We start from the raw sequence: 14997 nt of genomic DNA, 5'->3' as shown, positions 1-14997 counted from the left end.
GTTTACCGCAGAGACGAAGACAGACACAACAGCTTAAGTGTCAGCCATGTGTACTTTTGAGTACAATGACCAACATACCACTAACATACCACTTTCATTTCTAGTGTGGGTGACATGGTAAAAATCTTTCGGCAATAGGTCATAGATCAATCAATAGGTCATCATTGGTGATTCCAGCTTCCTGTGAATGGAGCACTCGCTCACTGTTCTTTGGGATACTGGTTCTGGTCATGGGAATTGGGACTCCTCCAGTAATTCCAGTAATTCATTTTAAATGCTGGATAGTTTAAACATTTCTGATCGCTAACTAATATCTAATAATCTATAAGTTTTGAAGGAGGAAAATCACTTGTAAGATGGAACTGTCCACAAATATGCACCCAATGACAAGGGGTCACAAGTAAAACCTCTTGTGGGTAGCACTAGAGAAAAGATCAAAAGGTCATTAAAATCACAAAAGTTAATCCCCTGGGAGCAATAACGTACTCAGCTATTTTCATGGAAGTCTGCCTGTTAGTTTTTTGAATTTCATGCAAATCCTCCAGGCAAATCTGATTTTTTTTTTTTTTTACCAATGGTGGCCTTACAGGAAGGCTCAGGGAGTGTCCATTATGGAAACTGTTCATCCTCTGGGGAGCATGCACATAATCAGTAAATATTACAACAATCTGTTCAATTGATTTTGATATTTCTTGCCAACAAATACTGATGAAATCACTCCATGAAAGTTGAGGTGACCACAAACATTAGGCTTCATCCTCTGGGGATCATGAATGTCCAGTCTGTGAGTATTACAAGTCACTGTGTAGTATTTTTCTGATGAGCCTTTGAACACGATAATCTGTTTACCAATTCACATGAACATTCAAGGCATGAGTGCTGACTGACTGGTTGGCTGTATGTTCAGAATAGGTGTTGCCTATGGGCGTAAGCATCCAATTAAGAAACAGTCATTTCACTGCTTTATTTGACCTAATGTCTTAGAGTGGATGGGAATATTTGAAACATCTTTTTACCATAAGTGTTGCAATATAGGGGCATTTGTGGGGATACAGTGATTCGCAAACTTAAAAAGAATGTGGGAAGAGGGTAAAGTGGCGGGGCCAGTGGCCCCTTGGCCAGCGCCCTTGAGTATCGATATTAGGACGAGAGGAGGACATTTCTCTTTGTTTGTTAACATTAAAAGAGTTAAAAGAGAGTGAATGAGAGAAATAAAATGTTATTTTCTGATTCTTTCATGGCAGTTACGTTCAAAAGCAGAAATAAATAACCATCAAACACTCTGAGACGAGTTTTCAGTTTCATTTTGCTCCTCTGCATTTCTCCTTTTCATTTATTCATTACATCTATGATTCATACATCAGAGTCACACAACATTAATATCAGAGAACAACAGGATGACTCTGTGTTGTTGTTTCCTTGTGTGTTAATACTGATTTTCAATCGCCGCTGTTGTTTTTCAATTCATCTTAGATCCAATCTGTGTAATAATCTTCACGGTTCTTCAGATGTGGTGGAAATGCAAGCAGGAATGTCCAACAGGGACTTTTAGTACCTTACATAATGTTTGTTTTCCTTTCAGGTCGAAAAGAGAAATGCCTCTAACAGAAGGATCCGGTCGCAAAATTGGCAGGTATGACGTGTGTGTGTGTTTTTCTTTTCTTAGTCCAATTAGAGTGATAACCGAGGCTAGACAGGAGAATCTTATAGTAAAGATTAAACCAGCATGAATGGATTTAAATGCACATGGTCAACATTCTAATCACACTATTGTTTGCAGTATCTAGAGAGGAGGATGGGCTGCTTCCGTGCTAAACCCAATGTAATCTATTCTTATCCTTCTGAATCAGAAAGTTCATTTGATTATTTTCTGGATGAAGTCAGTAAGATGACAACAAGCTACAATGCATGCAATCAAACTGCTGGGAGAACATCAGTTGTACAATATACTGAAAAGCTCATTAACCCTGGTGTAGCTCCTGAATAGCACAAGAGTGATTTTCCAGTAGTAAATGTAGCTGGAAGCAGCTATCAATGATGTTCAAACAATTGGGGCAAATTACACTCAGTGGCCACTTTATTAAGTACACGTGTAAATCCAAGGCTGGATTACCAGCTCCTTTGACATTGGATTTGAATTTTCACCACTGCAGCACTGTGTTAGTGGTGTAGCAGCCATAATACAGGAGAATGTACTGTAAGCCAAGTGCAACATTTTGTAAAGATTAGATCAGCTTGACAGAAATAGCAAAAAAGGTTTCACATACAATTCAGTAATTTTACAAAAGGACTGATAGAACAAACTTAGTGCATATTAGAAAGCATTTAAAGAACATCATGTCTTGTAAGAAGACAGAATAGTAGAATTTCAGAATTGTTCATCTTTTTTAGAGACCCTAAACTTCATCAGAATCAGAATCAGAGTCAGAATCAAAACAGGTTTATTGCCAAGTAGCCTGGCACATACAAGAAATTTGCCTGCAAGTTGTGATGCATTACAATCAAAAAATAGGGTCAACTATAAAAAATATATTAGAAATATATTAGAAAATACAAGTACCACAAAAGACAATTGATTGTGTATAATGTAAATTAAATTTTACAATAAAAATTAAGTATTAATTAAGTAAGTAAAAATATATTTAAGTGAGTGAAAAGAGTTGTTAATGTTTAAAAAATATTGTACAAGAACAAAGAATTGTATTAATATAACGCACCATGTTGGATGTTCATATTGATGTGGATATTAACTCTTGAAATGTTGTTTTTCATCTATTTCCATCAGTCCTATCTACAAAAGGAGTCCAGACATTACCAAAACCTGGGGTACAAAGTCAGAGCAGCTGCTGAGGATAGAAGACCATGACTTCACAATGCGACCAGGATTTGGAGGTAAGGAGATTCATCTCTCTGAACTAAATGGAGCAGTAGATGATGTTCTCTGTTCAAAGATGCTTCGGTTTGTAATTCAGTGTCCAGACAAGTCATTAACTGCATGGAGTGTTATTTGAGACTTTACGCCTAAACCCAACCCACGCAGCCAGATCTATACACTCATTTAAATGGGGGAAGTGGGAGTGTCCAACGCTGGCTTGAAGAGATGACATAACAGAGTAGGATTATGTCTGAGCCATGCTGCTGTGGGCCAGTGATTAATGTGATTAATTCAATAACTCCCATCTTAATCTGCCACATTAGCACGGCTCAAAGCCTGAATCTGTGTGCTTTTTCAATTCTCACACTTGCATTTCCCCTATATATTCGAAATCTCAAATGAATCCCAGTGCAGTTCCTGGAAAGCCTTCACTCAGTTACTGGCAGTCTTTACTGCTCTTAATTACATCAGGGAATGTGAGCTGGATTGGGTTTAATTAGTTACTGCATGTTTCTTATTCTAAATGTTAGTGTTTTTCAATGCAAAGTGCATTACAGCAAATATTTCAACAGTCCTCTACAAAAATCATATATATATTTTTTATTTTGTAGTCTGCATGCAGATAGCATGTCTTTATTCACTGTAACATATCAAATTTAAACTTGTGATATTTTTTAAAATTATTACTAAATCTCTGACTCTGTATAAAGGCTGGAAAATGCTTCTCCATCTGCATTTACAGTATCTGAACATGCCAGGGTGTTGTTTAGAGATGTTTGCACATCTGTTTTCTTCTATACTTTTATGGATTTGGGGTATTACATTAATGTATTCAGTGTAGTTCCACTGTTCCATGTTGAAATGGGAACAATCAATCAGCTTGTTTGTGATGGAGGGTGGAACAACAGTGTGTAAGTTGGGTTAATGATAACACTTCACTTTTCATGACTCCACCAGCTCCCTGTTACTGCTCCCATTAAGTCCAAGTCACTAAGGCTCGCCATCCATCAGTGATGCTGAGTGTGGTCAGAGGTGCAACAGACTTGAAACATAAATAAAACACTTTTTTTCACCTTGCTATTAAGTTACATTAGAGCAACTTCACACTGTATCCTGTTTGGAGGAAAAGCATTGCTGTTCTGACCTTTGTGTGATGAAAGCAGGGCCAGATTTAGCCTCTCAGGCCTGGATGCAGTAAAAATGTCAGGTGGGACACACCATGGTATGCCGAAAACTGTAACTGCAATGTCTGTGGTTCAATTCCGACTGCAGAACTTTGTCGCATGTTATTCCCCATCTCTCTCTGCCTTCGTTTCCCACTGTCTCTCTACTGTCTGTCTGTTAAAGGAATAAAATAGCCTCCCAAAAATGTCAGTGGGGCATCATCAAAATGCACTTTTAATTTATCCTTATGTTTTTATGTGTGCACATTAGTCGTTATTAACTGGTTATCTGTTGAGTCTGTGTATATTTCATTTCATATACTGTATGTAGATTAATCTAAATGTAATGGCAATGAACTTGACTGTGCTTGAAAACACAACCACAATACATACTGTATGTTTTAATTAAATTTATTTTTATCTCCTCACAGCAGCTTTAAATAGCAGATGGTAAATTCTTTTCACATACCCGCCCACCCAACCTTCACACTGCAACTCAGTTTAACATCAGCTTTATTTGTGTCATTATATACTTGTTTGTCCCCACCATAATTGTATCAAAATGTAGACAATCTGGAGCCCTGCTAAAAAAAAAAAAGTTGCCTGCACTATAATGTAAAGTAGGATTAGAGTACTCACTCCACTGGCTCTGTGCCATTTTTGGGAAATCTACACCCAACTGCTTTTATGGGGATTTGGAGGAATGGGAGCAGAAGTCATTGTTTGTAGCAAAAAGCACTGGCATAAAAAGCAGTCATGACCTCCAAATTAACAGATAATCCAAATAACACTGGATGAGGCACTTGGGCTACATCTGCACTGCTGTTTTTATCGGTACTGTTGACATTAACACTACTGTAAATTGCAGGTTAATACATCTTTGTAATCTGCTCTATATTTTTCTAGGGCCTGCAGTCCCAGTTGGAGTTGACGTTCAGGTTGAAAGCCTGGATGCTATTTCAGAGGTTGATATGGTATGTCTGGACTGTATTGTGACATTTTATGTATGTTGTAAGTTGAGATAGTGCTTCAACAAACATTTCTTTTCTTGTTTAAGGACTTTACTATGACCTTGTATCTGAGGCACTACTGGAAAGATGAACGTCTATCCTTCCGAAGCAACAAGAACCAGAGCATGACCTTTGACGGCCGCCTGGTAAAGAAGATCTGGGTACCTGACATGTTTTTTGTCCACTCTAAGAAGTCCTTCACACATGACACCACCACTGACAATGTCATGCTGAGAGTCTACCCAGATGGCAAAGTCCTCTACAGCCTCAGGTAATTCTACCCCCAATGTATGAAACAACGGAGAGAGACTGTTTAATCAGGATTTAACATGAATAATATTATAGTCTGGTCTCAACTAATTAAACACTCAAGTACTTCAAATGAGATGAAATCCAGATATTTGCTTTCTTTGAATGGAGCATTGCATTTGGCAGAGTTCTGAAGTCACACTTGCATTAGCTGCTTCATTCCTGCTTAACCATCAGTTGCTTGGCTACCAGCTGACTAGTCACATCCACTCATATTCATACAAGTGCATCCATTATAACCTCACACTTCTCTAAGGCTGCAACAATTGATCGATTAGTCAAACAACAGAAAATGAATCTGCATATTAACTATTTTGATAATCAATTAAGAAGTAATCAACAATTAACAAGTAATTTTTCCAACAAAAATGCGGAATACTTAATGATTCCAGGCTCTTAAATTTGAGAATGTGCTGCTTTTCTTGGTGTTACATTATTGTAGATTGAATATTTGGGGGTTTGGACTGTTTGTTGAACAAAACAAGACATTCAATAGGATATTTTGATCATTTTTCATTGTTTTATAGACAAAACAATCAAGAAGATTCAACAGATTATTCAGTCAGGAAAATAATGGTTAGTTGCAGCCCATCTGAGTTCTTTCCACCCCCCCAGCTTCTTCCATATGTACTGTTTTTGATATTGTTGATTAAGTTGACTTAAGTTGATCAGTTTGTCTGATTGAACTGTAGAAGCAAAGTAAAGCAAAGTGGTTTAGTGACACAATTGACTGAATAATTTTGTAAAGTTGTTGATCATACAGGGGCAGCATGTAGTTAAAGAGGCACACTACAAATTTTATAAATTAAATTCAATTTACTTGTCATGGGCAGTAGCCTACTACCCAGCCTGTGTGTGTATAATGTCTTTCATGGCTCTGGAGGAGCTTTGTCAAGTCTGAGAAAATAACTGAAGTGACATCACACCTCTATAAGGGTGTGGGCTTGAGGACTACAAATTAATAACTGACTTACAAATTGGTGGTGTGGACTTTGAAAGATGTGGGCGTTTACCAGAAAGGGGAGGTCTAATGAAATACGCTATTGATGTGCATCATGGGAAATGTAGAAATATGTTTTTGAAGCTTATCCTTAACTTTTAGTCCAAGAACAAAACTAAGGGATATCTCAGCCTCTGCTGCATTGATTCTTGCCCTGCAAATTAAGACTTGCACAAATTTTTCCTACAGTTTAAAAAAAAAGGCGATTTGTTTTGAGTGGTGTTCATGTCCACCTGATGAATGTAAATCCAATATTCTCAGTTCATTTCTGGTTTATATCTGCTCTTCAGCTGCTAAATGCTCCACTATGTTCACAAGCTAGTTGCTAACTGTGTCTTCTGTCTAGCATTTGGCAGGGCAGTGAGTTTATTAGAGCTTTTTCGCTGAAAGCAGGAGCCTTCTGCTGCTGAAACTAGGTTGATGAGACTGAATCAAAACAGTAAAGATGCAGGCTACCAAAACCATGAGCTAAAAAAAGGCTGAAATGCTCCAAAGAGCTTAGGAGAAGAAAAAATATGACTAGTACAGCTTTAATATATTCCACTGACTTCTTTAACACCGGATACTAGTGCATTACATACAAGTAATACGTTTTAAGTGGGGCAGGTTATGATGTTAGTGGGTGTTCAGGGATGTAATTGCCATTGGCTGTCCCACAAAGACAAAGTGGCACCAGCTGCCACAGTACAAGTTGTGTATTTAAGGGGATAACGTTCTGCCAATTACAACCGTTAATACTGCTGAGCATGACCTTCTAATTTTGGCAAGCGACATGAGGCCCGGAGCCAAGATAGCTGTTTTTGTAATCCACATTACAGAACCTAGCAAATGATAACAGCTGGCCATCTGCCTCGTGTTGTGACCACTCATAGTACTGCCTTGCTGATGGACTGGCACGAACAAAATTCAACAGCATCATCTGCAAATCTGCATTTAGTTTTTGATGGGAAATATCACACTGTTAGCATAGAAGGTGCTACTACACCATAATAGGAATGATAAATCCATATCTTGTTAAATAAAATCAAACAAAAGTCAGATTGTGTGAAGTCTGTGATCTGGTTTTCTTACAATCAGAGATCCTGATCTTGATGTGAGTTGTGGTGCTTTGCTACTTGGTGAATGTATACTATATGTATGAGAGAAGACTATTGTTGATGATGATAAATACATATAAGCATACTCATCACATGGCATGGGTTAATCTGTGTGGGGTTGGTGCTGGTTAGAGATTTTCCAGACTAAGGCAGATTGGCGAGTGAGGATGACAATTTGTAGACCTCTCCTGCCGACCCTATAGCCCTCTGTTGTCCTGTGAGCTGGATTATGTATTTTCATTTATCATCTCTGTGCTGGAACCCCTGACCCAAACAATATTTGCCTGCAAGTATGGATGGATAATGCACTGCCGAAGGTTAGACAAGCATATGTATATGAAGGTCAGTGGGCACTATACAATATTTATCATCAAATCAAAAGCACCAAAATCTTGGTAGGTGAAAATAAGCATCTTTCTCCCATTCAATAACAGCTACTGCCTCTGCTTAACATCAACATTCCCAGAAAGCTATGTAAATTTGTATGCTCTTGTAGGACTGCACATAACTATAAGGTTTTGCATAGCTTATCCTGTTTACTACAAATCACATACAGTACTGTTATGTAGATTACTGCCAATCTCTTTCCAAATCATAGTGTAGTCTTTGTCATTGTGTTATAGGTTGATTTCCAATGTCTTCAAGCCCATTTCTTGAATTAAAAACATTTCCCTAGGGCCCAGGAACCGTTTCAGTGACTTAGGAACCTTACCTTCATTTCAACCAATGGAAATGAGGTCAAAATTTAGAAAAGTCCATGCAAGGCCCAAGGCCAAAGAACCATTGGCAAGGGTATAGGTTTGGATTCAGAAGTGGGGGAACACAATGAAGTCAGAGATTGACGAGGATAGTGACGAGGATATTTAGTTCCAAATTAAGTGCTTGAGTTTAGTTCCTGTGGCTCCTTAGTTCCTGGAACTATTTAGTCAAAAAGGGGCTTTAGCTGGTTAGATGGTCAAATTCATATTTTAGAGTCACACGGTATTTACATATTATTTTTCCTTACATTTGTTTTAATCTATACAATAAGAGTAATTAGTAGTGTTAACTATTTACAATTTTATGCATGTGTGTTATTATTGTAAACTCATTGAGAGAAATATGTTCATGTCTCTTTAAGATAGGACCGGTGAATTTGCCGTAGATGGACACTGACACAGGAATATAGTTAGTAGTTTGCATGAGGAGAGTGGAGCCGCACAGTTTTCTGACTATGTTGTGGAATATATGGATACAAGGTTGTATTAATCTATTAGATAAATAGATAAATAAGATGTACTATTAAATAATATGTACTATCAGATTTTTTATTTTTGAGCCAGTTTACTTTGTATAGACAACATGGATCAATAAATCCATATTTGCTTTCATTTACTGCATTCATTTTTATTTTTGTTAGAGAAGAAACACGTCTTAAACTTAAAATTTGCACTCTCATGCCAGTTTTGGATTGTACACTATACTTGAGAGGTGACTGCAGACCAGTAATCTTTTGATGCAAGATTCTACCAATTATATTTTCCTACTTTCAGCGTCCATTGTGGTTTTTAAACCAAATAACAGGATCTAATGAGCTCTAGAGACTACATCAAGTATTACAAGTTGTTTTGGTGCATCCCTGTTTACATTTTTACTGCTTCTGAAGAACTGCAAAGATGAGCTAAATTAGATTGAGAACAAGCTGTATGTGACTACTGTGTGTGATGTTTGATAGTGGAAAGGAGACATACAGAGGTAGAAAAGCAGCTTCGCCAGATAGGAAGTGAACTGTTTTAATATGTAATTTGATATTGATACTAGTGACAACCACTGCTGGTTTGAAGCCTCAAGGCTAATGTTGGAGCAGGCAGTGACATTCAGCACTGCATACTCCACCCTGAGTTTCTGGGCCATTAGAAATCTTGGGACAAGAGACTTTTTTTGGGGGGGGGGCGAGAACATCAGAAACCAAAACTGGAACTAGCTTCTATGCAGGTCAAATTTCTGAGTTCCTGAAAAGGCTTCTTGAGAAATTCAGTTGAAAAGGGCCATGAGTTTGCTTATTGAATTTCTTTATGACAGCAAAGTTTGTCAGATGACATAAAAGCCGTCAAAGAGAACATGAAAACACATATTCCCACATGAACCTTGTTAGCTCATCTTAGCGCCCTCTTTGTGCTATGGAGCAGTTTTAAACATTAATTACTGCATTTTAAAAAAGAAATATCAAGCTTACATCCCTTACATGGTGTTTTCTCTCTCTAAAAATTTTAAATATACTACAAAAGCTAATTGTTTTGTCTTGTACTGCAGGGTGACAGTCACATCCATGTGCAGCATGGACCTGAGTCGCTTTCCTCTGGACACACAGACATGCTCTTTGGAGATAGAAAGCTGTAAGTGACTGATGTGATCAAGTTTGATGATTATCGTCTCCTACAGCCAGCTACATTCTGATTAGATTTATCTTTCTGTCCTGTTTTCATTCCTTTCTGAATACACTGGGAAAATATAAATATAATAAATAAAATTGATATTAAGTGTACACCTGTGCTGGTAACTGTTGAATACACTGGAGACTGGAGGGTGTTTTTTAGCACTCTCCCCATCTATTGTTGTACAGAGTCTTCACTTATCATGTTATTTTCATATGTGTGCCACTGATATTTAGTTTATGCTCTTTGTCCCTCCAGATGCGTACACAGATGATGACCTAATGTTGTACTGGAAGGAAGGGAACCGCTCATTAAACACAGACGAGAGAATATCTCTCTCTCAGTTCCTCATTCAGGAGTTCCACACCACCACCAAGCTGGCCTTCTACAGCAGCACAGGTACTAACAGAGTTATGAGTGCAGAGCTATTTTAAATGTAAGCCTACATTCTCTCTGGGATATGTAACTTCTAACTTTATCTCCTCTCCAGGCTGGTACAACCGTCTGTACATCAACTTCACTCTGCGGCGTCACATCTTCTTTTTCCTGCTGCAGACCTACTTCCCTGCCACTCTGATGGTCATGTTGTCCTGGGTGTCCTTCTGGATCGACCGCAGGGCCGTCCCTGCTAGAGTGCCGTTAGGTGAGAGTCCTTGGCCATTGTTGGTGACTAACTTCTTAGTTAACTGATGAATTGGTTTGGACAGTTTTTCAGACTTTTGGCCCTATTTTAACCAAGAGCAATGACCAGTGCAAGGTGGTAGGTGTTGGGTGCACTGACTGTGTGGGCATCTCCATGCTCACCTGCTATTTTGGCTATTTTGGTTCATGTATGTGCAGCAGTGCAAAGTACAAAAGGGCTGGTTGAAGGTGTATAGATCAGAGAGACCATAAATCTGCAGCCAGAGGCAGATGGTGTGGGTCTATTTTTTCATTAGTACAATGAAGATAGAAATGAATAATGTTGGTGAAATTATCACTCCAGTTCAGTGCAATTTGAACATTTGCACATAGTACATTTATACCATGATGCGTTTCAAGAATAAAACATGAGATGCCACTTTTATCAAAAATAAAGGTGGGAAGGAGGCTATGATGCACAGGATTGATGAGCTTTGGTAAAAAAAAAAAAAACAGGCAGTATATTGAGTTACTATATCCAACTAGACTGATGTTTGTTGGTGTGCTGTTTTCAGGTGATTTATTGAAGGTAAACACGTGGACAGCCATGTGTAATGGTACTGCGTCTGGCGCAGCACTTCTCAAATTAGAGGCTGCAGATGTATCAACATATTACTGATGCTGCAGATTTGAATGAACTGAAGGAGGCTTTCATACAGTAGAACAGATACTGTAAGAATCACTTATATTAATTCATAGATGAATTCCAAATAAATGGGGTTGACATTTTTTAATTTTAGTAAAATGTATCTAGCTGCAAGCATCAGATGTTAATGTTTCTCTCAGGAAGAATTGCATTGACCTGTGATCCTTTGACTTCTCCTCTAGCGCCATCATCAGGTCAAAACTTTTTTTTCTCCAGTATCTCAGTTTCTGACTAAATATCTGCAAAACTAGTGGCATTCCCATCAGGCTCACCTACTGTTAGCATACTTACACAGTAAACTAAGACATTACCTGCTAAATATCAGCATGTTAACACAGTGAGCATGTTAGCATGCTGATGTTAGCATTTAGCTCAAAGCACCACTGTACATAAAAAGAGTCTCAGAGTCAATAGCATGGCTGTGACTGACTCTTAGCCTTGTTTATGTTATTTTTGTCATACATCAGGTTTCCACAAATGGAAAATGATCTTTCGATTTAATTAAATTATTTGATTTTAATATTAGCAGCACTGGACTTCCATAATCTTCGAATGGCAGCAAGATTTAAACTTTGAATGTTATTAAGTTTTTAGTCAACTCAAATGTTGATTCTGCACTTTGTGTGGGTCAATATTTGTACATACACACCAGAATTTTATTTTCACCACATAAGGTGAAGCTACAGCTTCTTGAAGAGAGGGGATAGTATTCTCATCGCAGACAAATGTTTCTTCTTAGCTGTTATCTTTGCTTTTCTTTATCACTATTACCCGAACATCATATATGAGCCTCCTTTCAGCTGCTCTGACCTGATATTCTGTTCTCCCTATGCTTCAGGTATAACCACAGTGCTCACCATGTCTACCATCATCACTGGAGTCAACGCCTCCATGCCCAGGGTCTCCTACATCAAAGCTGTGGATATTTACCTCTGGGTCAGTTTTGTCTTTGTCTTCCTGTCAGTGATCGAGTATGCTGCTGTCAACTACCTGTCTACATTGCAAGAACGTAAGGAGAGGAAACTCAGAGATAGGGTGAGTCAGTCAGTCATCTCTAAACTCATAGACACCGAGATGATGTACATATGCCTGAGTAATAGTTTCATCTCACAATTTAAAAACGTGTTGTGTGTTAGTATCAAAAAGTACTTAAGCAGACAGCAAAGCACATTTTTTATTAAAATCAAAAACTTTTTAAGACATAAACATTCTCCAGATAGTGGCTTTAAGGTAAAACGTGTGTAGAGAACTGAAAAAACAAAAACAAGATGGTATTTTAACAGCAACTGAAAGATCGTGAACACAGCATGAGTCTTTAATTATTTTTGTCTACTTGCAGCTGCCGTGTACCTGTGGTATAGCCCATCCTGGCATGATGTCAGCTAGCTACAGTGAGGTGGATGCCAACAACACAGGGAACTACGGCATGCCAGAAGAGAACGGGGTGAAGCGGGAGAGGATGCTGGTGCAGCTGGCAATGGAGAGTGACCCTATCACTGGCCATGTTGGCTCCAGCGCCTACAGCAACGTCTGGATCGACACACACGCCATAGACAAGTACTCACGGGTCATCTTTCCTGGATCTTACATCCTCTTCAACATCATCTACTGGTCTATCTACTGCTAGCACAGATGGGATTCAAACAGACCTGTGGGTATCTGAGGTTGCATTTGACAAGTCTGCCTCCCTGCTTCGTCTAAGTGGTTAAGAGATGCACTTGTAGTGAAGTGGAAACTTGTGCACTGAACCTGCAGTTTCAGGGTTTTGTGTTTTCAAATTTGAAAGATAGAAAATGGAACTGACAGCTCCAAAGAAAGACTGGTGTGTAATACAGGTCTTCAGATAGACCCAACCCTCCAAAAACAGGCTCATGTCAGCTTTTGATCTAACAGAGGTAGGTCTAGGTTCCACACTTTCTAGTTCAACAAATGGCTCTATGCAAAAGTCTCAGTGGGTAGAACCTAAGAGGATACAAGGACTGTCTCACAGGAGCAAATATAGCCGAAACACAACATATTACCCAATATTTCTTCATCAAAGCACAGATTGTGCCTGTTACATTAAGACCATTGAATGTTTGCCTAGATGCAGCTAAAATTTTGAATTTTGACAGGTTATCTGCCAATTTCATATTTAAGGATTTTCCCAACAGGCTCAGAGTTGTATAAGCTCTTAAAAAGGGCTTAAAACACATTGTAGCCAGCACTTCAGTTAATACTGAGTGTGAACTACTTTTTCTGGCCTCAGGTTCATTTGGCTCTGTTTGGGTTTGGTTCAGTTGCTGTGTATCTTTGAAAGGACAGCTCCGTCTTAGGGTGTTTTTAAACCTATTGTTCGTTTGCTCTGGTCCAAATCAGTGGATGAGTTGGAAAACTTGGTTCAGTTTCTTTTCACACAGAGAGAAATCCAAGCGACCCAAAATCATCACTACAAGCCACATGAGAACGTTCACTCCACTTATTGGTCAGTTGTGTCTGGGGCGGGTGCAAGAACGTAAACACAGGAAGACGGTCCTGAAGAAGGTCCACTGGCCAAATACAACATATTACATTGAACTAGTCCAGGTTGGACCTCAATTAATTTTCTGGCTAGTTGTTAGCAATTGTTAAATTCGCTCATCTGCATCCCAGCATGCAAAGCACACCTGGCTACAGGAGCCATTTTGCTCAAACTCGCAGAGTATACCTAGTAGTTGGATCGGATCAAGGTCAGATCACGTTCCCACCACAAACAAACAAACCGAGACCACCTCCTATAAAGGGTCTTGGTATGGTTGCTTTGGTCTGCACCTGAGTATGATTAAAGTGTTCAGAGCAGAGTAGATGCCATTTTAAGGATTTTATCAGACATACATTATTGTTCCAAGTAGAGTATTTTTTATATGTCTTAATACATGTCTGGAGGGGCTCTTTAAAAAATACAGATAAACATCTCAGCAACACCCAGGTAGTGTCCTAACACAGATATGCAGTATGTTTTGCTGAGTGCTGAAACACTGTGATGACAAACTGGTTACCTCAGGTACTGACTAACTTTTTAAACAAAAAAAAGCATAAAAATGCCTATAAAGTCATATATAAGGTTGTATAATTATTAATCTGTTTATTTTTAATTCAAAAAGTAGCAAATGATCTGAGGCATGGTACCGGCCTCCAGGGGATTGGGAACCTCTGCTGTAAACCATGTTTTATTTTTTTTTGCATCAGAACTTCAGGGTTTCATAGTTTAATGTCACTGTTTGATCCTTTGAGCTGTTTCTTGATATGCTTGAACTTACACTTTGTAGTTGTCACAGACATTAATGTCAATCTCAGATGGAATTGGAGCATTTTTCTACTTTCACTTTCTCCATCTCTTGTAACTATTCTAATCTACACAGTGGCATATCAAATCATGTATTGACTCCATGGTACATCAGTGTACAAATTTCTTGATTAAAATATCTTGTGTATCACATTTTTTCTGTTTGACTGTTTTGTGCAAAAACAAATATTGACTTACTTTGGGAAATGTGAGATTCTGCAACTGGAATGCAGGTCAGCAGAACATCTAACAGACTTCATTTAGAGTCAAATGAAGTCTGTTTGATCAACAAATGAAAGACAGCCTCTCTGAAGATCATCAAAAAGTTTGACGTTGATATGAAATATGTCTGTCTGTTGCTTTTATCTTATGTAATACCACTGTAACATCTGTTGTGGCTTATGTCAAACTTCTGACAAAGCCAAACTGGCAGACGTGGCTTAGAAAAATCTATTTATTTAATATTTCATTGTAAATAAACTCCCAAATCTTCTGTCC

The 14997-nt window shown here is 38.4% G+C and overlaps 1 protein-coding gene across 1 annotated transcript; it reads left to right on the top strand.

The window, feature by feature from the left end:
• Window positions 1-1580: 1580 nt before the first annotated feature.
• On the top strand, window positions 1581-13967 carry LOC122999993 (gamma-aminobutyric acid receptor subunit rho-1-like). The gene is made up of 9 exons (XM_044377408.1): window positions 1581-1633; window positions 2786-2892; window positions 4945-5012; window positions 5096-5319; window positions 9747-9829; window positions 10127-10267; window positions 10359-10511; window positions 12034-12230; window positions 12535-13967. Exons 1-9 carry the CDS (start codon window positions 1596-1598, stop codon window positions 12820-12822), a joined length of 1299 nt encoding a protein of 432 aa, XP_044233343.1. The 5' UTR covers window positions 1581-1595; the 3' UTR covers window positions 12823-13967.
• The last annotated feature ends 1030 nt before the right edge of the window (window positions 13968-14997 follow it).

Source organism: Thunnus albacares, chromosome 16, assembly GCF_914725855.1.
Source record: "Thunnus albacares chromosome 16, fThuAlb1.1, whole genome shotgun sequence".
Classification (NCBI taxonomy): domain Eukaryota; kingdom Metazoa; phylum Chordata; class Actinopteri; order Scombriformes; family Scombridae; genus Thunnus; species Thunnus albacares.
This window is presented reverse-complemented; position numbering and strand designations above follow the sequence as displayed.